This window comes from Podarcis muralis, chromosome 10 (genome assembly GCF_964188315.1).
Source record: "Podarcis muralis chromosome 10, rPodMur119.hap1.1, whole genome shotgun sequence".
NCBI lineage: Eukaryota > Metazoa > Chordata > Lepidosauria > Squamata > Lacertidae > Podarcis > Podarcis muralis.
Window position 1 is genome coordinate 31,308,871 of NC_135664.1, and position 25,901 is coordinate 31,334,771.

The window sequence follows — 25,901 nt, forward strand, 5'->3', positions numbered from 1 at the left end:
CCTAAGGCTCTCGCCGTGAATATAATTTATCTCAGCTGATTTCTAGAATGAGGAGGGGGAGGCGGTCACCTCGGTCAATGTCTATTTTGCTGCATGCAGGTTCGATCCCCATTCGGCACAGTTGCATATTCCTGCAGGGTTGGACTAGATGATCCTCGGGGTCCCTTTCAACTCTTCAATTCTATGATTCTCTGTTTCTTCTGACCATGGAGTTTAAAGTCAGGCCTGCTTCTGTTCCAATAGCAATAGTAATAATAATAATAATAATAATAATAATAATAATAATAATAATAATAATAATTTATACCCCGTCTATCTTGCTGGGTTTCCCCACCCACTCTGGGTGGCTCCCAACAGAATACTAAAAACACGATAAAAGATCAAACATTAAAAACTTCCCTAAACAGGGCTGCTTTCAGCTGTCTTCTAAAAGTCAGATACAGTGATACCTCAGGTTAAGTACTTAATTCTTTCCGGAGGTCCGTACTTAACCTGAAAGTGTTCTTAACCTGAAGCACCACTTTAGCTAATGGGGCCTCCCGCTGCTGCCATGCTGCCGGAGCATGATTTCTGTTCTCATCCTGAAGCAAAGTACTTAGCCTAAAGCACTATTTCTGGGTTAGTGGAGTCTGTAACCTGAAGCGTATGTAACCTGAAGCGTATGTAACCCGAGGTACCACTGTAGTTGTTTATTTCCTTGACATCTGGTGGGAGGCCGTTCCACAGGGCGGGCGCCACTACCGAGAAGGCCCTCTGCCTGGTTCCCTGTCACCTCACTTCTCGCAGTGAGGGAACCTCCAGAAGACCCTCGGCACTGGACCTCACTGTCTGGGCAGAATAATGGGGGTGGAGACGCTCCTTCAGGTATACTGGGCCGAGGCCGTTTAGGGCTTTAAAGGTCAGCACCAACACTTTGAATTGTGCCCGGAAACGTACCGGGAGCCAATGTAGGTCTTTCAGGACCGGTGTTAATATGCAATCTTTCATTCTACTCCCATTTCCCAAAAACCTCCTTTGCCACATGTGGGGTCCTGTTTAATTGGCAACAGTCTTCCTGTCGGAGTCCCCTTTTTACTAGATTTTCTGAATGGGGATCACTGGCACAAGGTTGTCTGTACCCCCACAACAAACTGGTGGTGATGCTTTCCTCCAGCTCAGTAGGCCTTCCAGGCAAGTCGTTTACTGTTGTGTAGAAGATTAGCAAAAATGATTTAGTGTGCACAAACAGTCAGGGTTTAGGTCATTTTTAAAAATCCTGTTTATAAAAAAATATATTGGACCCCCATAAAAAGGGTGAAAAGATAATAAAAACAAGCTGCAGAGCACATAGACTTTTTGTTGGAATAGCACAGCTGAATTGTATTAGTTGAATGACCTCCTAGCCTTTAAGATTGTTAACTTAGAAAAATATTCCCTTAAAGCAGTAATATTCCTTTTCAAATAAAAATATAGAGCTCACACAGCTTGAAATCATGGGCCAGTTTTCTCCTCCTCCTTTTCTGTTTGATTCTCTTGGTAGTCCTGCCCAATCTCCCACAAAGATCTTGCACTACTGCATAGTTTAATGCAAAAGATCAAGACTATGATATGGAAATGTTGTTAAGATGTTTAGTATTGAGGTTTATTTTAAAATTACCATAATGTTCAGGTGCAAAAAAAAAAAAAAAAAGAGAGAGAAAAGGGCTTGATCGAAAACGTCTAGCTACTTGTAAGCAATTCTGTACTTTGACATCTGAACAATAGTTTCTTTTCATAAACACGACACATTTATGTTGCTGTTCAGATTTTAATATGCACCTTTTTTGTTTCTGAAGGAAGAACAATAATTCGCAAACCATGAAGTACCATTTATATTGGAATATACCGTATTGGCCTGAATATAAGCCACACTTTCCCCCCAAATTCCGACTGTGAAAAGTTAAAGTGCGGCTTAAATTCGCAGCCTTACAAAAATTGGCTTTTACAGTATTGCTGCTGAAACAGACATCTGGTAAAATAGAATGAGTGCAGGCGTAATTTTAAGGGAGTGGAGTATATTCAGGCATTGTCTTTTTCTCTCCCCCCCCCCCTTGAATTTTAAAGGTGTGGCTTATTTGCGGGTGCGGCTTATATTCCGGTCAATATGGTATACGAGTTGAACATAACAATTTCAGTGTTGACGCAATGAGAGTTCCCTGTTTGGGTGTCATAATTTTGTTTGATATGCATTTTGTTGTAATGTTAATGAAATGAAGTTCTAACAAAAATTCTTTCAAAGCGTTAATTCTGTAATGCAACTGCAAGCTATCACTGTACTTTGGAACACATTTTTAAAATAAAAACCTGACTAGCTTTTCAGATACCTTTTAATTGCATAACTTTCTAAAGAAATGCCTGAAGTAACTGATATTAGAGTTTGAAGTCTTGTTTTTTCTGTTATATTTTACTCCAAGAAGACCCATTTATCCTAAATAGAACCCAATAAGGCAAACATTTATGTACAAAATATTTTTTTTCAATGTGTTCCCATTGAGATCCCAAGATGAAATTTTGTAGGTAGATCTTAGAAATATAAAATAGTCAATACATTTTTTAAAAAAATCTTTAATCATATTTGTAATCACTTTTTTTTAAAAAAATTGTAACTTAAATTTAAAATTTAAAGTAAGTCCATCTTGTTGCATATCATATTAAAGCCCCTGAAGTTCTGAAGAGATTGGTGTTTTTAGTTCTGACGTATCTCAATGCTGGGCTGAGCTTTTAAGGTTTTAGTGTAGTGCAAGGCAAAAATTGACATTTTTTTTTTGAAATTTCAAACCCTCATAACTCAAAAAAGGGATGAGATAAAAAGCTAAAATTTTAGATTTAAACTTAGTTTTAATATTTAATATTAAGAAAATTGGATGACATGAGGTTATAAAGTTGGACAACTTGATATGAAATAACCTGTTTGCTAAAGTACTGTGTTGCTGTTTTGTTCTAGTGCCTTTGAAGGAGAATACACACATCACAAAGCTCATGGAATATACAAATGTGTTGTTTGTGGAACTCCTTTGTTCAAGTGAGTAAATTAAACATAGTTACAAAATAATGGTGGCTCTGGTTTTTTGAGTGTTACATATGTGCTGTAGAAGTGGATGTTAAGGTATTGGTCTTGTACTTCATACTGATCTCACTATGGCTGATGGGAGTTGTAGTCCACAATGTGTGGAGGGTACCAGGTTAGGAAAAGCTGCCCTAAACAGAAGCAGCACAACTAAACTCCTTGTTGATGGAGAATCTCAAGGGCTACATCAAAACTCAACTGTAGCCCGTGCAAGTAAGACTCATCTTCAATTCATACTGGATCAAGATTCACGCAGAGCAAATCAGCAGTGCAGACACATTGTAATAGAACCAAAAACACTGGGCTTTATGTGAGCATAGACTAAAGGATGATATAAAAAGCATCAGTTCAAGGGTTTGCCTATTCCTTACCACCATAAACAAGAATTTAAACCTATGTTGGAAGTTCATAGTCTAGCATTCATTACATTTCTCCACACAGAGTCAGGGTCATCATTATAGCCTCTGCTATATTTGAAGAACCATCACAATTGTAAAATATGAGCAACACAATTTGGCTTCCTTCCCATCCCCTGAACTCCATGTTTCTGAGAGTTGCTGTTAATTTTTTGTTCTTTGCACCATTGTAGTCTGTAACTATGTCATCATGACCTGTGAACCAGTTATTTTTGCCAGGAAAGGGAGAATGGTTCTTCAGCACTAAGATTAACAAACTTCACCTTTAATAGATCTGATTTATGCTGCTTCATTACTGTGTGGCACGTAAGGTCAAGGAACACATGAATTTTGCTCAGCAGATGAAAGACCTGAGGTTTCTTGGTACACGTTTAAAATAGAATTCTACCCTTATCAGCAAGGAACCAGTGAAACTCAATCTCACTCTTCATTTAATTTGATCGTTCCAGCAACTTGAAAAGCTACAAGGTATTTAATTGTGACCACCACCACCACTTTTCTATAATGAAATGTGGCATAGTCTTAAAATTGTTGCCCAGAAAAATCCAGCTTTACATTTGCAAAAATGCAACTGAGAGTCATTTTGCTTAGGAAATTTACCCACATCTGAAGTGGGGGTAATCTTGGCTTTCCCTGTAATCTTCCTACAGGTAGTTATGTTATGAGTCACTGTTACAATAAAAAAAAAATGCTTTGTTTCCTAATGAATTGTTTTATAGAAACTTGCAGAAAGAGCCCTTTGCCTGAGATTTGCAGCTTGTGGAATGGGGGAATTGCAGGACCTGAGATGCAGAGTGGGCCACACCCATGCCTGATTTGGGAGGGGAAAGTTTGATTTTATAGTTTTAACTGATTTTTATCTTTTGTACCTTTGCAAACTGCTTAGAGACTATTGTAGCTGAGTAGTATATAAATTGTTTAAACACACACACATGCGGCGCGTGTGCGCACACAGACACACACACACACACACACAGACACACACACACACACACACACACACACACACACACACACACACAAAGTGGGAAGCCTGTCTACTTAAACCATCCATGCCCTGAGGATCAGGTGGTTAGGGGTTTCTTCTGCACCTCTTTGATGTGTCATTGTGGGGCATGGTTTTCACCTTTTGCAGGGCAATGGGCTGGGGTGGAGGTATGTGGTAGATCAGTCATAGGCAAACTCCGGCCCTCCAGATCTTTGGGACCACAATTCCCATCATCCTTGACCATTGGTCCTGTTAGCTAGGGATGATGGGAATTGTAGTCCCAAACATCTGGATGGCCAGAGTTTGCCTATGCCTGTGATAGATGTCTAATTTAGCTAATTTTATTTTTGTTTCATCACAACTTGGCCTCTGGACTAGTGGTGAAGGAAGAGCCCGTTAGAAGTAGGACAGAAGAAATGTAACAGGATTCGGTAAGGGAATTTAGCAAAGCTAGGATAGGGGTGGCGGTGTCTATTTAATACTTAACTGGTTTACAAAATAACAAATATAGACGAAAAACTGTGGTACAGTGCCATGCAGTATTAAGCAGAACTACAATGCAGTGCAGTAAAAGAATAAGTTTAACCCCCTCCGTTCACCAACCCCGCCTACCTTCCAACCCCTCTTCCCTTTACACCTGACCAAAATCCTCTACCTTCATCCTTCATCTATTATCCCCTCAAAGTTTCCCTATGCATTTGATAAGAATGGGCAGAATCCAGTTGCCTTTTGCCTGCCCCCTACCACCTTGCCCACATGCTACCCCCTGTACAGGAGCTGCTTGCTACCAGGGGTGACAACTTGAAAAAAATATTTTTTTTTGGGGGGGGGGGAGGTAAGCCCCACCCCACATAATTGATCACATGATGTGGTGCATGCACACCATTTGAATGACAATTCCCATTAACTTTGGGGTCCCTGTCCCCCTCAAATATTTTAGGGGGGGCAAAGACCCCTCAGCCCCTAGGTGTTGGCTCCAATGCAAACCACCAGCCACCTTTCCCCATTGGCAGCCACCGGCTTTCTTTTGTATAAAGTATAGAGGTATATACTAGCTTTCACAGCAGGATCAGCCCCTAAAACTCTGCCTATGGCATCTGCCTATATACTAATAATGGCTCTATTAAGTTGTCAGTCCTCATGTTGCAAGCGTGACAGCACTAGGTACGCATATTTGTTTAGGAAATATCTGATACACAAATGGGAAATGAGGTAGCCTGATTTGAATCAAAATTGCCCTGCTTGAGGGAGAGCTTACAAAACGAATTCTGCGGGGCTTGTACAGGAAAATGTCCTGTGGATTGTGCCCAAAAGAAACAAAAGTTGGCAGTAAGATTGCTGTCAGAATTCCTTTTTTTATTATTATTATTATAAAAAATACACTATTTATAACCTCAGAGTAATGTGTGAAATTTATGGCCATATAGCAGGCTCACTGAGTTCTGTATACCCACTCACCCGTTCGTGGCCTTGAGCAGGCAATATTCTCTTTACTGGAAGGCTGTTCACTTGTAATGGAGATTAATGCTTTGATTCATGTTGCTGGTGCACTGTTCAGTACTATTAGAATATATTTTTGGCTAAAAATCTTTGCTTCTTTTCCCACCCTTTGAACATATTCAGGGTTTCTTAGTGGAACAAAGCAACCATTTTCCATATATACTGCCCCTTTTTTCCCTTGGCTTTTCTGACTCTTTCCATCGCCATCTAATGACTTATTCCAGTTAACTTGAAGTTATGGGTTTAAAAAAATAAATTTATAGTGCTTTGCACTAATTTGTTTTTGGGTGGGGGATTTTTATGTTTAACACAGAACAGTTTGCAATTGTTGCTTTGGTGAAAGACCTGTACAACTCCCCAAAGCGCACCAATGTCTTCTTGTGGGTTCAAGGAATCTGATATTTCCTACGTGGCTTGGGTGCACTTCCCTATATTCTTTAGGGCAGGGGTGGGAAATCTGTGGCACCTCCAGGTTGTGGGTCTCCCATCAGCCCCAACCAGCATGGCTTGTGGTCAGGGATGTTGGAGGTTGTAGTTCAACGATGTCTGTAGGGCCATAAATTCTCCATTTCCTCCTTAATAAATACCGCTACAGAAATAACAGGCTTTAGGAAGATTCCTACCAATCAACACTTGTAACTTGCTGTGGCAGGGTGTGTGTGTGCGCGCATATGTGTATAAACACACATACACACACACCACTGATGGTTAATTTGTGATATAATTCTGGCTAGAGTATGCCCACTAATTGGTTTGAGAGTTAGACCTAGACAATGCTTCTTATAGCTGTTTCTTCGGATAGGACTAGTCATAGGGTTAATTCTGCTTGACAGCACTTCAGCAGCATCTTGAAAGCAATTACCCAACTTGCGTTTTCCCACAGCTGAATTGAGAGCTTCAAAGGCTTCTGAGTTCAGAACTATCATTAAGCTATATCTGAAACATGATGTTCCCACAAAGGCTAATTTCCCCTCTCTTCCCCACTCCTCCCACTCATTATTAAATCTACAGCCTACTGGGTTCTTTTGTGGTATGCTAAACACATAAGATATCATGTAATAAACAGGCAAAATTGGTAGTATAGAATGGGCATGGTAATTGTATGTTTTGTGTGTACTAGTCTCTTGTTCTCTGGGTTTTCCAGCCTTCTCTGTTCTTAAGGGAAACAACCATTTATTTACTGAGGGGACAGATTAACATGCACATTGATTAAAACCGTCTTATGATGCTTTCCAAAGAAATAAATCTGACAAGTGTGATGATAGAGGATAAATGACATGGTGTTTGTAACTCTCACACTGTATTTCTTCTATTTTTAACTTTATGGAGAGTGGTTGTGGGGTTTTTTTGTGTGTTCTGTGATTATTGATCAAGGTTTCTAATGTAAAAATACACTGAGAATATGTTTAGGAACAAATGTGTTTACAGATGAGGTGCATTAATATATAAATTTGCTATTTGTACTTCAGTCATGGGTTTCTCATGACATAAACAGTTCTTTATCATTAAAGGATCCCCCCCCCCTCTTTCTCTCTCTATTTTAGATCAGAAACAAAGTTTGACTCCAATTCAGGTATGTTTAGGTTTACATTTTTATGTTGACTGTATGCTGTTTTCATGTTGTTCCCCAAAGAGTAATTTATCAGTTCAAGTGCAGTCTTAACTTTAAACAGTCTGGAACAAGCCAATCTTTTGAATAATCTCAGGTTTCAGATTGCCTTAAACAGTGCTATTATTGTGAATGGCAGTGCTTTTATTCCTTTCATATCTTCAAGTCTCTTTAATTTTACTCTTTTATGTTAAAATGATTGCAAGGAAACCATGTCAGTTCTGCATTAGGTTTTGAATGATATAGCAGGCTGAGAGAAGTGGACTTTGGGAATATTGACTGTTTTAAAAGGATATTTTTCTTCCTGGAGGACAAAGCTATTTCACGGGCACGAAGTCTGAGCAGCCAATACATCAGGAAACAGGTTATTTGTCACCAAATTTTCATGACATGTCCATGTATACTTGCATGCCAGACAAGGCTATAGATTTCTCTCTAGGTGGTTAATTTAAATGTCTGTTTCTTTTAGATATATAAGAAATATTGATGTCATAGGCTCTAAAAAGCAGAACATTCCAAAAGTTAATTTAAATTGAGCAGGATAAAGTATGCATTCTAGCAAACTGGCTGACTTTCTTAAATCAAGGGTGGTGGTAGAAGAATCTGAGCTGCATTTCCTTCAGCACAGTTTAATGGTCAAATCTTCTTTGCTGCTGAGAAGTTGAAGTGGCTTCCCTATAATTAAAGCTCTCTGAATTCTTTGACAGAGGCTTTCCATTTAGATTTTTCAGTGATTGTGTTTAGCCTTACTATGTGAATTATCAGGCAGCAGCACCTTGAAACAGTTTACTTGTGTCTACATGTGTTAATTCAGAACTGAGAACACTGTGCTATATCTTATATACAATATGTAGAACAGACTTGCCCAGTTAAAACAATAAATCTTTGTAATGCTGCTGTAAATTCATTGCATTTTGTGCCCAAGGGGTGAGTTAGCGCTGCATAATAGCCCTTAATTATGGGAAGGATCCCTAGATCTGTGGAGATTTGAATCTTCAGCCATCACAAAAACTCTGAAATTCTGGAATATGGCTGTAGACCAGGGACAGGCATAGGCAAACTCTGCCCTCCAGATGTTTTGGGACGACAACTCACATCATCCCTGACCACTGGTCCTGTTAGCTAGGGATGGTGGGAGTTGTAGTCCCAAAACATCTGGAGGGCCGAGTTTGCCTATCCCTGACCAGGGATGTGGAAGAAGTCATGGCCCTCTCAAAGTTATTGAATTCTAACTCCCATCAGGCCCAGCCAGCATGGCCAATTACTAGGGATGATAGGCACTGTAATTCAGCAGCATCCAGAGGACTGCCAGTTCCCCACCCCTGATTGCCAGGCTTTATAGCCTTTAGTGTATATGTGCATATCTTACTGGGAAGTACACCTGAAACATAGGTATGCATCCTTACCTGTTCTTGCAACCCCCTTCTTATAATTATGTGGTTGTAGTAGTACCTGCTACAACATGGCTGTTTCCTTTGACAATTAAGGTAATGAAGAAACCCCAGGGCATGTGGGAGGAAGTGACAGTAGATGGAAGAGATGCATAGTAGCTTCTTCAAACATGGCCTATGGTCTTCCATGATACTCAGCAGGGCACAGGGCCGTCTTTACCTGGGGGTGCAATGGGTGCGGGGCACCTGGGTGCCGAATTCTGGGGGGCTCGAGGCACCCGCCGCTGAAACCGCCTAAGCTCTTAACTATCTACCTGTTATGAAAAAATAAATAATTTTGATCAAGCTAGAAAAACAAAATACATATATACCTAGGTATTACCAAAATGTATACCTACTGTTTCACTAAAGGACTTTCGACTTCGTGTGCTCATTTACCCAAGATGAGCTGCGCCAGCAGCTGCGCTTGTCGTTCACAACAGCGGCGCTTGTCATTCACAGTGGCACTGTGCACACGAAATTAACTCTTACATCAAAATATTATATTATGTATTGTATTGAGCTGCTATGCGGCAGCAGGGTCAGCAGCACCTTTGACACGACTGATGTTTCTCCTAAGTAGGTGCCTAAACCAGAAGTTTTCAATCTTTTTGAGTCCACGGCGCTCCCTTGACCAACCACATTCTTTCGGCAGCACCCCTGCGGGGCTCAGGAGCCCAGTTATGTCACCCCTTGCCTGCAGAGCTGGCAGCCTCTCACCCTTTTACAAACAGGTGTTCCCTCAGCCTCCTCTCCCCTCTCCTTGGGAGTCCTCTGTGCAGCTACTGCTGCCACCCCTGGTCTGTGAGCTGCCCCCTCTGCCCCAAAGAGAGGTGCCTCCTCACACTGCCCCACAGGGGCCTGGGACTTGTCTGCCCGTTCCCAACAGCAAGGGCTGGCGAACTGGCTGACTGGGCTCCCTTGCCCGCTTGCTTGCTTACTCCGAGGCCACCTCAGCTCCTGGCAATCCAGCACCCCCTGACCACCCCCAGAGGTCACATTCGCCTGCAGAGCTTGTAGCCAGAGCTGCTGCAACAAACAGCTGTGCAAGCCTTGAGGAGGCATAGATGCAAGAGGGCATCAGAGGAGGGAGGGAAGGAAAGAGGGACAAAGGCCAGTGTTGCCCGCGGCACCCTTGGGCATCATTCAAGGCACCCAGGGTGCCACGGCACACTGGTTGAAAACCACTGGCCTAAACAATACTTATAAGTTTAAGTATGGTGGTGTTGTATACTTAAGTATAAGTGTACAGTGGTGCCTCGCAAGACGAAATTAATTCGTTCCGCAAGTCTCTTCGTCTTGCGGTTTTTTCGTCTTGCGATGCACGGTTTCCCATAGGAATGCATTGAAAATCAATTAATGCGTTCCTAGGGAAACCGCCTTCAGACCAGGTCCGGGGACAGTCTGTCCCCGGACCTCTTCTGAAGGCTGGGGGGTGGGGGGACAAGGGCTTTTCTTCCCACCCCCAGCATTTTAAAAAACCCTGGGACAGCGGAGGACTTCTCCGCTGTCCGGGGCGATCTTAAAATGCTGGCGGGCGGCATTTTAAAATCGCCCCGGACAGCGGAGGACTTCTCCGCTGTCCGGGGCGATTTAAAAGCCCCTGGGAAGGCAGGCAGGGGGGACAAAGACTTTCACCCCCTGCCCGCCTTCAGAAGGTGTTCCCGCCCCCCGCCCCGCATCGGAACAGCGTTCCGAAGTGGGGCGGCTGGGGCAGGTCTTCCCGCCCCCCCTCCCCGCTTCGGAACAGCGTTCCGAAGTGGGGCGGCTGGGGCAGGTCTTCCCGCCCCCCCCCCGCTTCGGAACAGCGTTCCGAAGTGGGGCGGCTGGGGCAGGTCTTCCCGCCCCCCCTCCCCGCTTCGGAACAGCGTTCCGAAGTGGGGCGGCTGGGGCAGGTGTCCCCGCCCCCCCTCCCCGCTTCGGAACAGCGTTCCGAAGTGGGGCGGCTGGGGCAGGTGATCCCGCCCCCCCTCCCCGCTTCGGAACAGCGTTCCGAAGTGGGGCGGCTGGGGCAGGTGTCCCCGCCCCCCCTCCCCGCTTCGGAACAGCGTTCCGAAGTGGGGCGGCTGGGGCAGGTGATCCCGCCCCCCCTCCCCGCTTCGGAACAGCGTTCCGAAGTGGGGCGGCTGGGGCAGGTCTTCCCGCCCCCACTCCCCGCTTCGGAACAGCGTTCCGAAGTGGGGCGGCTGGGGCAGGTCTTCCCGCCCCCCCTCCCCGCTTCGGAACAGCGTTCCGAAGTGGGGCGGCTGGGGCAGGTGTCCCCGCCCCCACTCCCCGCTTCGGAACAGCGTTCCGAAGTGGGGCGGCTGGGGCAGGTCTTCCCGCCCCCCCTCCCCGCTTCGGAACAGCGTTCCGAAGTGGGGCGGCTGGGGCAGGTCTTCCCGCCCCCCCTCCCCGCTTCGGAACAGCGTTCCGAAGTGGGGCGGCTGGGGCAGGTCTTCCCGCCCCCCCTCCCCGCTTCGGAACAGCGTTCCGAAGTGGGGCGGCTGGGGCAGGTGATCCCGCCGCCCCCTTCGGAACAGCGTTTTAAAATGCTGGGGGTCGGGAGCGAAGCGCTGCCGACCCCAGCATTTTAAAATCTCCCCGTGTCCCGGGAAGGTTTTAAAATGCTGGGGGTCGGGAGCGAAGCGTTCGCTGCCGACCCCAGCATTTTAAAATCTCCAAGGGACAGCAGAGAAGTCTCTGTCCCGAGGAGATTTTAAAATGCTGGGGGTCGGGAGGGAAGCGCTGCCGACCCCCAGCATTTTTAAATCTCCCCGTGTCCAGGGGAGGTTTTAAAATGCTGGGGGTCGGGAGCGAAGCGTTCGCTGCCGACCCCAGCATTTTAAAATCTCCCCGTGTCCCGGGGAGATTTAAAAATGCTGGGGGTCGGCAGCGCTTCGCTCCCGACCCCCAGCATTTTAAAACCTTCCCGGGACACGGGGAGATTTTAAAATGCTGGGGGTCGGCAGCGCTTCCCTCCCGACCCCCAGCATTTTAAAATCTCCTCGGGACAGAGACTTCTCTGCTGTCCCTTGGAGATTTTAAAATGCTGGGGTCGGCAGCGAACGCTTCGCTCCCGACCCCCAGCATTTTAAAACCTTCCCGGGACACGGGGAGATTTTAAAATGCTGGGGGTCGGCAGCGCTTCCCTCCCGACCCCCAGCATTTTAAAATCTCCTCGGGACAGAGACTTCTCTGCTGTCCCTTGGAGATTTTAAAATGCTGGGGTCGGCAGCGAACGCTTCGCTCCCGACCCCCAGCATTTTAAAACCTCCCCTGGACACGGGGAGATTTTAAAATGCTGGGGGTCGGCAGCGCTTCCCTCCCGACCCCCAGCATTTTAAAATCTCCTCGGGACAGAGACTTCTCTGCTGTCCCTTGGAGATTTTAAAATGCTGGGGGTCGGCAGCGAACGCTTCGCTCCCGCCCGCCAGCATTTTAAGATCGCCCGGGGCAGGCGGGGGGAAGGCAGGCGGGGGGAGCAAAGACTTTTGCCCCCCGCCGGCCTTCAGAAGAGGTCCTCTTCTGAAGGCCGGCTGTGGGCGAAAGTCTTTGCTCCCGACCGCCAGCATTTCCCTATGGGCTTTCGTCTTGCGATGCAAGCCCATAGGGAAATTCGTCTTGCGAAGCGCCTCCAAAACAGAAAACCCTTTCGTCTTGCGGGTTTTCCGTCTTGCGAGGCATTCGTCTTGCGGGGTACCACTGTATTGTAAATAAATGAGCAAATAAAAAAGTTTGTTTCTTTTTCTCCCTTCTTTCGTAAACAAGAGATAAGGCGTAAGCGTGGTGTCTGACATAAGCATAATGAAAGTTAATTTGGGGGCGCTGGTCGGATCTTTGCATATGCTGAAGACAGTGCTGGCAGGGTAGGTGGTAGCTGTATTGCAGTTGTTCTGGTGCCTCCACAATGTACAGGAAGAAGTGGGCTGGAGACCACATTTAGGTTTTATCATAAGATATGGAATAAGCTGGAGAGAGAGAGAGAGAGAGATGCTTATTATCATTGACCTCAGAATTGTGTGAATATTCTAGCAGGTTTTCTCAACTCCTGGATAGAATATGACAATTTTGATGAATAAGTCTACTTGTACTTTTTATTGGGTCTGCTATTACAATTTCTAGCTCATTTAATTAAAGAGGCTCATTTCTTGAATACTGTTTTTGTTGCTCTGCTTCTGAACACTAGTCTAGAGCACACATTTTCTCCTTCCTTGGACAATTCCCTCTGTTGGAGAGGAAATGTATTTGGAAAACCCATTTATAAGGCACAAATAGCTTGATAATTTCTGTGATTTTTTTATTTTTGTGTGGTGAAAATAACATGAAGAATTACACAGATTTATTTCCTTGTAATAAAAGCAGAGTCTGGCATGCAGTTATGAAAGGACCAATTTATTAATTTCAGCTACAAAATCTGGAAACCTCGTACAGGGCTGAAAGACTGAGGAAAACATTGTCTATGCAACATGAATTTGAACCGAACATTTAACTTCAAAGTGAAACAAAAATTTAAATTAATGTTTGATATTCATCATGCAAATGGCTATAACATCTGTACAGAAATGCACATTCTTCACTTTGATGACCAGAAGTTTATTTACTTTAGTAACACTGTAATCTTTTGCTGAAAGAAATTCGTCACTCAATGTAGATACTCTTGTGTAAGAAAACAATTATATTATTTTCTGTTTTTGAAACTTAGTGTCATAGAATAAACTGATGCATAGATTAAAATGTTGCACTATACTTTTAACTTTAAAGAGGTAAGAAATTGAACTAATCGGCATTTCATAAATAGCTGATTGAAGGGAAAGAGGTACTTCTATGGAAATCCATCTTGCCTTGCGGGGAAAAGATTTAAGAGGACAAAGAGTAGTTGCTGGCAAGCAGGAATCACGCTAATATTCTCTAGTAATAACAATAACAATAAATAATAATTTTATTATTTATACTGGGCTGAGGCCGTTGAGGGCTTTAAAGGTCAGCAGCAACACTTTGAATTGTGCTCGGAAACGTACTGGGAGCCAATGTAGGTGTTTCAGGACTGGTGTTATGTGGTCTTGGCGGCCACTCCCAGTCACCAGTCTAGCTGCTGCACTCTGGATTAATTGTAGTTTAAGGGTCACTTTCAAAAGGACTGTGTCTCATATATATTGTACTTATGATGTTATTAATGCTTTATTATTTATCCCAGTAACATCTTCTGTCCAGTATTCTGCAACTTATATAGGTTGGCTTCATATGTGCAGTTTGGGTTTCCTTGTGAGTGATGAGAGAGATATCTTTCTTTAGTAGCATTATCTATCTCAAGTAATGTGCTGTAGCTTCCAGAGCCATTGGACAGCAGGGAGTGCATTGCTTCCAAGAGACCACAGCGGAGAAATAAGTGGTACAGTTCTTACAGTGGAGTTCTGTGTTTGTTTACTTGGATGTATGTCACATTGTGCCAGACTATGAAAGAAAGTGTTTATTTAGTTTTTGATGACTGCATCTCTACTTTGATCAGAATTTCACTATGTTAATGATGATATATGCGTCTTCTTCCTTCTTTGGCGACCACTCATAGCTGAGTAAGATTGTCTTCCACGAACACAGTCTTAACGGTATGTCCCTAGGTAACTGTGGAGGCCAGTTCTGGATCCACACGTCCTTCCACAGTGGGGGCATAGGTTTCCGGGCAGGAATTGATCATGGTGAGGGTTTGCCAAATGTGCCTTCCTCTTAGCTTGTTTCTCTCTTTCGTCCTGAGTTCGAGTGTCTTCAAAGTCCATGACACTTTTGGTAAAGGCTATTCTCCAGTTGGAGTGCTCGCAGGCCAGTGTTTCCCAGTTGTTTGTGTTTATACTACATTTTTTTTAGATTTGCCTTGAGACTTTAAACTTCTTTTGTTGGTCACCAGCATTAAGCTTTCCATTTTTAAGTTCAGAATAGAGTAGTTGCTTTGGAAGACGATAATCAGGAATCCAAACAACATGACCAGTCCAACGAAGTTGATGTTGAAGAATCATTGCTTCAGCACTGGTGATCTTTGCTTCTTCCAGTACACTGGTATTAGTTTGCCCATCTTGCCACGTGAAGTTGTTGTGTAAGTTCAATTCCGCCCACTTTACAGACTTCCGCAGGTCCACTGGCTTTGTTGTTTTTCATTTGGTTAATAGCTGTACACAGCTCTCCCAGATTTGGAGATACTGCAAGCTCATCTCTAATTTGTTTTTGTGGAATTTGTGAGAGGACCTCGGCAGCTACGGGGCAGTTGCGGTTAAGGAGAGGCTGGTAATGTTCCTTCCAGTTCAGTTCAATAACTTCTTTATATTTTAGAAGTGTAGTACCATCTGTTGAGTGTAGGGGGCATATGCCATGATTTATTGGGCCATAGATGGTCTTTGTGGCTTTAAAGAAACTCTGTGCATCATGAGTGATGGCTAAGTACTGGATCTCTTGAACTTTTTTTTTTTAATCCACCAGGTGTTCTTTAGTTCTCTGGTTCTTCTTTGAACCTCAGACATAGCGTTGGCATTTTTCTTAGTGGTGCAGTTTCTACCTCTTTGCCAGATCTGAAAGGCCTTCCTTTTCTTGTCAGTAATGCGTTCAATCTCACTATTGAATCTCATCAAACCAGTTCTAGTGTTTCTTGGTTTGGTATCCGTTAGTTTGTTCACAGGCTGCAATAATAGATGTTTATAGCTTAGTCCAGTGTTCCTTAATGTTATCAGGGAACTCCAAAAGCAGGTTGTCCTTACAAGTCATATGGAGGCAATCCTGCTTAATAGGATTTGAAGGGCTTGAGTATTCATTTTGCGCCTTGGTTTCCTCCCTTGAAGCCTGCGTTGAAGTATAATCTTGATAGCCATCGTGGTATGTATTAATTGGTGATCTGTCCAGCAGTCGTTGGCACTCGTCATAGCTCTGGTAAGGAGCACATTGTAGCAATCTTCAGCTCAATTACATAGTCTAAGAGGTGCCAGTGGTTTGACTGAGGGTGCTTCCATGATATATGCAGAAGTATGCTCAAGCGAGTTCAGTGGAACTTACTGCAAAGTAAGGGTCCATAGGACTGCATTTTTGTTGTGGCATAAGTGCTTGTGAACTGGAGTCCACTTGGAGTCAACCTACATACAGGTGCAAAGGCCAGGAACTATTCAGCATAGAAATAGGCTTGTGGTATTTCTGTGCAGAGTGCATTTTTATGCAAGATAAGAACAGAGTGACCCATTTACAACAGCAGTGCTTGGGACTGTTTCCATAATATTGTTGTGAATAGATCACTCTGTTCTTAACTTGTAGATGTTTGGGCTCTGCATAGAAATATGATGTATCTCTTGTTATCCTTTGCATTTTTCTGTACCTGAAACCTTTTGTCTGAATCCCAGACATGACTACTTGGCCCTATTGTGTCCAGCGAGGCTTACTCTCAGACACATTGATCACATTGGCTACAACCCTCCTACTTCACAATGTGGGTGCTTTTTTATACTCTCTTGTGTGACTGCAAAATTAATCTCCATACCTTTTAATGAAAAATCAGGATCTTGTTCTGAGATCTGAGAGCTCAGGGTGGAATATATGGATAAAATTAACAATATAATATCCCAACCATCTCTTTATTGTTAGAACTAATAATGTCAGTTCTGGGATGCAGATGGGGATCTACCTTTAAACAAAAATGTGGCATGGATTGATAGGTTTCTTGGGGTCCTCAGCCCTTTCATGTATTTTTAGACAATAGGGATGTGTGGCATAAGGTGTGGAAATTTGAATCTTCAAGGCCTGTTTTGATTCTCGCATCTGGACAGGCTTGCAAGGTGTTTTGAAGGCCTTCTGTGAGAACTTTGCCTTGCTGGTGTTTGGAAATCAGGCATTTCCCCTGAAACAGATTGTCTTGATGGCTCCTCACCCTCTCCCCTGCGGAGATGTGGACTGTGTGTTACCTCTTCAGTAGTTTTATAGAGGGAATCCTACTGAGTGCACCTGGCATTTATGGACAATTACATCAGGGGCATGTGCAAACCTTTTGGTATGCTTGAGTTTTTCAAGGGATGGAAATGCATCACTCCTTTTTGGTTTGTAGAGGAGCTTGTGCCTAAGAAATGAAACCGTTTCCCATAGTGGAAACAAGTGTGCAAAAGAACTGAAGCCCAAGAAGAGAATCTTGAAAGATGGGCACCAACTTTGTGAGCATGTGAAAAGTTTAGAAGATGGTTACATGTGGATGGCATGGAGGTGCTCAAGAGATGGTACTGGGGCCAGGCCACTTAGTTCCTTCTGAGTCCCCTGTAGGACAGAGTTCTCTAGGGTGAAGGCTTATAAAGGAGAAACTTGAACACTAACAAATCACAGTTTCCTTTGGAGCCCTTGCAAGTGGGTACAGAGTAAGTAAACTGAGGTTGTGAGCAAAATACAAAAATTGAGAACACCAAAAGCTGAACCGAACATCGGTTCTAATTGGAGATTCCTCCAGAAGTGTGTATGTGAGGTTGTAATTGGGGGTGGGGAGCACTGTTCTCTGGTGCACCTTTTGCCTTTTAAGGATACCTATTTATCTTTACCTATGATCCGCTTCCTTATTTGTAAATAATACAAACATTACAAAGGCACTAGAGCTCTGCAGCTGGACTTCTGGATTCTGCACGCAGGTCTGATGCTGTCTCACCTTGTATGTTGTTTCTTTATATTGGAAAACCTTATTTAATGAGTTAAGGAAGTGAAGATAATGGACGCTGATGGGTGAAATCTGAAGACCTTTTGGTAACTGTGATGTGTTTAACTGTGGTTTGAATTAAACAGTCTTCTTCCAGCTGCTGATATTCACAACATTTCTGACAGTTAACTATACATCACACATTCTCATGTCTATTTAATCTAAACATTACTGTTTTAAGGAGGGTCCAGAACTAAAACACAGTGCCGGAAGCAAAGTAACAATCTAGCACCTCCACCCTTAACACATTTATTTGCAAGCAATTCACACTGATTTCATTGGAATCCATTTCCAGGTAATTGTGCTCAGAATCTCAGCCTAATGTGATATGGACCTCAGTTCTATGCTCAGTATAACCCGGTTCTCATTCAGGTAGTAAACCTATGCATGGGGTCTCCCACTTGAGGCTGCAGGTGGGGGCTCATATGGCTGCATAAAAATTTACCTCGATGGCCAGGAGCCCTTTCAGCCAGAAACCTTTGAGCTGAAAGACCTAAGGACAGTTCACTTTGAGCCAGATTCTCCTGGTGCAATGCCAAGGGTCTCATTTTCTCTAGTGCTTGCTTGCCAGCATATGAAATGCACCAGGCAGGAGTTGAAAGAGGGGCTTTGAGTCCTCTTCTAAAGCTCTTCAGTCTTCAGGAAGGGGGCAGAACCTGGGAGGGGGTAGTCAGGCCCAGGAATAAGGATCCCTTGAAGCTAAGAACATGTTGGAACTAGTCATGTGCTCTGTGTGATCTGTCCAGGGTACTGAAGGACTCGCTGCAGATTTTCCTTTCCTTTCAGTTTAAGGATTATTAATCTCGACATGTAGACCCTGGCTGTTTTTTTTGCCTGCTTTTCATTTCTGCTCCAGACGGTTCTGTTGGACTGCTTCCTGCCAACTCTTCCCAGTCTTGGCAGGCTAGGACACTCCTTAACATCCAGCATTTTTGTTTTCTGAGAATCATGTAAACCCTCACCCTGACTGCAGTCAGAAGTAGTCCAGCAGACACATAGGTTTACTACTTCAGTGAGAGCTAAACTTTACTAAGGAAAAGTCTAGAGACAGTTTTATAAAGGATGGTGTTTTAAATTATTCCAGGTGAATAAAGCTAGATGTGATTTTGAGGATCCTAGTTTCACAGCTCTTTAAATTTATTTTAAAAGTAGCCCTTGAAGCAACACCATGGTGTCCTGCCCCCATCCCATTTTCCTGATCTGAAATTGGTCCATTACATTGTGAAAAACAGTACAGGAGAAAATATTTTTAACTCTGCCCTTAGCAGCATGGTGCTGCTGATTTGGAGGGGAGGACATGGACCAACAGATTCACATTACAAGGAAGGGGATTCCTGCTAAACACTGGAAAGAACTTTCTGGTGGCAAGAGCCATTTGACAGTGGAGCAGACCCCCTCAGAAGGTCACACTCTCCTTTTTAAGCAGGGATTCTGTCACTGTGATTTCTGCATTCCAGGGAGTTGGACTCGGTGATCCTTGGTGTACCTTGCAACTCTACAATTCTATAACTTTGGGGATCCCATGACAACTTCTTAAAGAAAGTTTAAAAGCCCCCCCCCCAAAAAAAATATCCACTTATGGGTTTCTAGTGTCTCATACAGTTGGCCCTGAGTTTCCAATCTGAGATCCACCATCAAATTAATTAAGATTCAGAAGACCATATGGAAGCTCACAATTTAAATATCCAAAGTTTTGTGAGGGGATTAGAAAGCAGCACATTCCTAGATGATATAGAAGCATATTTCTATCATATTCGTACACTACTTAAGTGTCCTTGTCTTTTTGTGTGTCAGCAGTTGGGGATTAATTTTGCGTTGGCTTCAGAAGCCGTACAGTAGCCAAAGACATGACACTTCTAACCTTTGGTTACATGGCTTCTGTTCTCCTGGATTTCTGAGCAAGCGTGCGAGTGCTAACTTCATCTTTCATTATTGCAAATAATTGCATCATTCTGTTTATAGCACAGGTGCTATGCAGCAGCTACTGCATGGCTCCCAGGTTATCTGATTCCACCATTTGTATGATCTTTTTCTGTGCATGGATCAATGAGTAGTTTCTCAGGCAGTCTTGGCACTGTTTTAGGCTGTAATCCTAATCCCATTTACCTGGGAATAAATCCCAATTCAATTGGATTTACTTCTAACCAGACATGGTTTGGATTCCACTCTTAGATGTCACATTTTATTGGCAGTTGGAATTTACAGTTATTATATTTTGTGTTGTAGCCCAGCCTGGGATCATGAACTGATGAAGGGTGAGACAGAAAGGGAAGCAATAACAACAATAATTTATACTTAATTGGACCCAGGACATCTTCCCTATATTTCAGTTATCCTACCAGTTTTATCACCATCACAAATAAACTCCCTGAATCGAAAAGCTACCAAGGGTGGAAGTTTCCTTGTGAAAGAGATAAAGGCCAATGGAAATTGGCTCAGGTTGGTCTGATTTCCTGCTGTATTTCAATTCTTGCTCCCCTGCACTAAATTCATCAACCTCCTTTCCTAGCGACAATAGCTCATTAGATTAGTTGAGTATTCATGGAGATTTTCATCTTCTGAGTCATACAACTCCTTTATTCCCTAAAGAATTTCTTGTGTAAGAAAGGAATTTCATGTCTTTGTAGTTTTAGCTGGGTTTGTTGAAGTAGTTTCTGAAGTTTTCTTCTAATACCTGGGGAGCCAGGTCACAGATTTACTCCCGTTTCTCAAGAAAATTGATCCCTTTTGGTGCCTCTCCCATGGTGGTTTTATTCAGATATTTTCTTAATCTTTTTAACCTCTTCCTTTCAATAACATCTTCACTTGGCTGCTTAGCGTGTTTCCCAGAAGCTAGATGTGCATATTTTAGTTTAATTCTTTGAATGAACCAAAGTCATTTACTATTAGTATGTGGCTTCCAGGCTTGTCCCATCAGGTTTCCATCACTCACTTGTTATATAAGAGAAAGCTAAAGTTACAACTATATTGGCCCATTTAGCAATTGGTGAAGAATGCTTTTATGCCCATTATGCACACTCTTTTTCTCTTTCATGACATTTTTCAGGGAGGGGGGAGCAGATAAAATTCAGATAGGTCGGAATACCAGAATTTTAGTGTGTTTTTCTTTGCAAGGCTGAGTGATTTGAGGATGATACATCTTGACATGTGAGTTCCGGAAATGTATGGAGTGATTGTAATGTGAGCAAGGCTGGCTTATGCAAGGAATTTTTCATGGATGTATATCTCCGGTTGTATAAGGTGACTGCACTTAGCTGTTATTAGTTATCAGTTGTGTGATATATTTTGAACATCCTTGAGTTTGAGATGATCATGCTACAGGTAACAATATTTCCAGATGTACTTTTAACCCTCTGTTGAAAGTGCCGATAGAAAAATTTACTGTATCAATCTGGTTTGGGGCTCAAACATACCCCAAGAAAGCCATAAAAATAAAATAACTGAGAGAAGATATTAAGCATGATACCATATGCAAGAATGATAGTATGCCTTTGCTGAAAAATGTCATTTTCCAGCAAAACAAAAGGGGGAAAAATCATTGGGTCAACTGTATCTCACCTACAAGAACAGGGTGTGATCCTATGGGTTATCAAAAACATATTATACCCTTAACATACATATAACATAACAGTTACATAAGTATAACTGCAGTAATCATGACTTGCAAATTACTTGTAAGAAAAATAACAAAGCTCACAGACCTTGCAACCAACCATACTGTTCAAGTCACTAATACACAATTCCACACTTCACACCTGCATGAGTAGGAGGTACAAAATGGGTTGCACGAAGCACGTCGTTGCAGCCATTTTCTGTCACAGAGATGATATCCTGACTGATGATATACTGGTGATCAGTTGTTTTATTCTGTTCAGAAGCCTGGAGGCTACTAATACATAACCCAGTGCAAATGCTGGCAATCAGCTGATTGTCCAGGCTTCAGAGCGCTATATATCATTGTGGTGTCAGGTGACTGATAGTTGTGTGGCCCGCCCACCTGTCAAACCTGACCTGTTTGGGAGATAAGGATCCCTCCTGCTGGCCAGCTAGACCCACTTTCACATCCCTGTTTCACACAGATCATTTTGTGCAAAATAAAAGGTACCCTTTCCAATACTTGGATGAAAGACTGCTTTTTACTCTTAAAGAGCAGGCAGACTGTGTTATCTCTGATCTTGAAATGTCTCTCCTACTGGTTTTTGTTTTTTTACAAGCAAAGGAATTTTATCTCCTGATCAAATTAGGAGATAAAGCTTTAGGTGCTGGCAGGCCACTTCCTGCAGCTTGCTGGGCCAGATCCAGCTGCCCCTGGACTGAAACCTTGAATGTTGTACATACCTGCACTCTCAGTAGATATTTGCAGGAAAAATCTAAGTCATCTGGGGCCAGAGAGCTTTAGGGAACAACTTCTCCCATATAAATCCTTTGTACAATAAGATTATTTCACGGGGCCCTAATTCATCAGAAGTTTGGGCCTGGTGTATACATACATGTGGGACACTGGTGGCACTGTGGGTTAAACCACAGAGCCTAGGACTTGCCGATCAGAAGGTCGGCGGTTCGAATCCCCGCAGCGGGGTGTGCTCCCGTTGCTCGGTCCCAGCTCCTGCCAACCCAGCAGTTCGAAAGCACATCAAAGTGCAAGTAGATAAATAGGTACCGCTCCGGCGGGAAGGTAAACACCGTTTCCGTGCGCTGCTCTGCTCCGTGCGCTGCTCTGGTTCGCCAGAAGTGGCTTAGTTATGCTGGCCACATGACCCAGAAGTTGTACGCCAGCTCCCTCGGCCAATAAAGCGAGATGAACGCCGCAACCCCAGAGTCAGCCACAAATGGACCTAATGGTCAGGGGTCCCTTTACCTTTATACATACATGCAGCAAAATATAGTGGTTCACGCTGCAAGGTGATTCATCGGGCTGCATTGTTTCTGAAGGCAGATAGTAGTTCACATTTCTTTTTAGAGCTCCTCTATATTAAAGAATCCCCTCAAGTAGAAAGCTAGCATGGCAATCAAAATATTAGGCTATAATCTTTCTCCCTCATGAGCTATTCTTCAATTGTAGGGAGTTTCCTATGTGGAACAGCATCAAGGGTTGTATCTACCGCCTTGGTACATGCCATTCTTCCAATGCAAATCTAGACTTAGCCACAGGTAGTGGTAATAAGGATCAGAGTATCCTTGTGGTAGCTGCTTCATCCCTGAGTAATTCCCTCTGAAAAAAGGAAACAGTGAAAGCTCTGTTGTTTGGGGTGGTTTACTATATCAGGAGTACTGTATTTTGTGCATGTGGCTGCTATACGTTCTATTTGTTTTTAATTGATACTGCCTATCTTTTATGTGTATATGTGTGCGTATTTGAACAGTTTAAATTTAAGTTATTTTATACGGCTTTGATGGATCTGCTTTCAGAACAAAAGGCAGGTTTTTAAGGTTGGTTTTTTTAAAAAAATCCATATGGAATTTTCATTCTCTTGTTTACACTTTTTTACAGATTCCTCTTTGAGTAGCCTCTTATAAGAGACTAATATTACTTGAATCAGATACAAACTGAAATGTTTGAATCTGGGAATGATATTACATACAAGTCTAGTGTTAATTTCTTATTTTTCATGGTTATTTTTTTAAAAAATCAGCTGAACCGAAAGCAGTTAAAACAACTTCAGTTGTAACAGATAATGTTCCCTTTCTTGAAGCTGCAGTTTAGTGGTGATCTATCTTTAAAAACCTACATTGGCCTGGATAAATTGATTTTCTTCCCCTATCAGCAGGTGGAGACAGGAACATAGACAATGAACATCAGTCTTTTTATAGCACGCTTGCTAGCTTTCGTTTAAAAATGTAGGCAGTTGCCACCAGATGGAAGCAGCTCCATGCTAGCTATTTTGAGATTTTTCTAAAGCTTCATAAATTGCTCCTTTACCTAAATTCTGCTAAGCCTCTCATGTGAATACAAGTTGTTTATTTGAACAGGTCCATCATGGGAATGAGTAACTAGCATTGTATGTGATAACTTACTTTTGGAATCCCTTCTCTGATGTGATACTGGGGCCATTAGTACATAACTCTGTAGAAACGATTCTGTACATTTTCATTTTCTTCACTCCTTCAGGGTAAGAACAGAAAAATGGATAAGATTTTAAAAAGCTTGATGATGTTTCATGTTTGACAATGGAAAAGAAACTGGGGAAAGAAATGTTCCTCCTTGCTTTGACCTCTAGAAGTAATCCAACTGCCGTAGATAAAGTTATACAATCTTCTTGAATAATTAGTGCAGAAAATATATCCATTATTTTTTACACTATTATCATGTGAGGTGGCTTTTTCTTAGTCCCCCCATGATAGCTATCTTCTGTATTGCAAGTAGCAATGACTCATTTTCTTAATTTCTAATTAATGTGATTGACTTCCATAATCAATCTTGACTTCAGATGTCATCATCTACTATTCTCCCTTGTTAATTTTTGGGAACCACATTTGCTGAACTGTTAAACAAAAACAGTCAACTCTAGGATTGCCATACGACCAGAATTTCCTGGACATAGCTCGGATTTGGTCATTGGAAAGAGTGTCTGGACGGAAATCACTTAAATGTCTGGGAAAATACAGGCGTCTGGCCACTTTAACCTTTTGAAATACCGTGGTACAGTGGTACTTCGCAAGACGAATGCCTCGCAAGACGGAAAACTCGCAAGACGAAAGGGTTTTTGGTTTTTTGAGTTGCTTCGCAAGACGATTTTCCCTATGGGCTTGCTTCGCAAGACGGAAACGTCTTGCAAGTTTGTTTCCTTTTTCTTAAAACTGTTAATACAGTTGCGACTTGACTTCGAGGAGCAACTCATAGCACGCGGTGTGGTAGCCTTTTTTGAGGTTTTTGAAGACTTTGGTGATTTTTGAAGCTTTTCCAAAACTTTTCCGTAACCGTGCTTCGCAAGACAAAAAAATCGCAAGACGAAAAAACTCGCGGAACGAATTAATTTCGTCTTGCAAGGCACCACTGCACCTCGGGTTAAGAACTTAATTCGTTCTAGAGGTCCATTCTTAACATGAAACTGTTCTTAACCTGAGGTACCACTTTAGCTAATGGCGCCTCGCGCTGCCACCATGCTATTTCTGTTCTCATCCTGAAGCAAAGTTCTTAACTCGAGGTACTATTTCTGGGTTAGCGGAGTCTGTAACCTGAAGTGTCTGTAGCCTGAAGCGCCTGTAACCCGAGGTACCACTGTATGGTAACCCTTAATTGTTGGTTAATTGTTATTAAGGGTGTTGGTGGCAGTATGATTAGCAGGCAACGTTGTCCATTGTATAGACACTCGCTACAGTACTTTTGTTTCTTTATCATCTCTCATCACCGCACTTAAGAATTCGTTGGGGTAATTATTCTTACTCAGTTTGCATGTTTCTGTCTCTGATGCTTAGAATTCAATTTGAGGTTGCAAAGCTGTGCACATATGCTTGAAATGATTCCCATGGAACTCACTGGGACTGCCTTCTGAATAAATATGTAATGGGCCCCTTGGCCTAGGACCCAGCGAACACAGAGTATACACCAAACTCAGCCCCTTCCCCCTAGCTACCACCAGACAAGGAGTCAAATATTTCCACAAGGCTTCCCCTTATCAATCGGTTTCCAAATATCCCTGTGATTTCTCTCAGTAGCGAGTTCTATAGCTCCTACATGTTATATATTCCTTAGTGCAAAGAGAAAAGTAGCTGCTTCTTTAAAACTGCACAGGGTTCTCTGGGACAAAAGGCACTGGAAATCATGATTGTCTCTGCTAAATTAGAGGACAGTTGGAGAGTAAAGAACAAAGCATTTGAGAAGCTATATTTTTTGAGTTAGATGGGTTTCAAGTGATGAATCCATGTATTCTAAATGCTTTACCTTTGAATCAGTATGGCTAAGAAGTGCTTGACTTTGGCTACTGCATACACCTAGTGGCTGTGCAGTGTGATAGCAACATGCAAAAGAATCTAATGTTGCATTTATGTGAATGAGAAATTTAGTTACAAAATTAGGTTTGTCATTGATTTGATTTAAATGATAGGATTTCATGTTTCACATGTGTTGTGTTGATAGGGTAGTGTAGACTAAGACTCAAATATCTGCAGAGGGTCCTATAGATGGTGTTTTAATATGGACAATATTAACTATAGAAGCTGCAGCAGTTTTATAGCATCCTGGAGCTAGTGAGT

General features: G+C 42.8%; 1 protein-coding gene across 4 annotated transcripts in view; it reads left to right on the plus strand.

Annotated features, from left to right (window-relative positions):
- The window catches only part of MSRB3 (methionine sulfoxide reductase B3), a 61,464-nt gene that overhangs the window by 23,103 nt on the left and 12,460 nt on the right, over positions 1–25,901 (plus strand). For all 4 annotated transcript variants that reach the window (XM_028745536.2, XM_028745532.2, XM_028745535.2 and 1 more), the window contains 2 exons: positions 2,963–3,040; positions 7,534–7,562. In XM_028745536.2, coding sequence (XP_028601369.2) covers positions 2,963–3,040; positions 7,534–7,562 — 107 coding nt within the window. The remainder of the gene's footprint in view (positions 1–2,962; positions 3,041–7,533; positions 7,563–25,901) is intronic.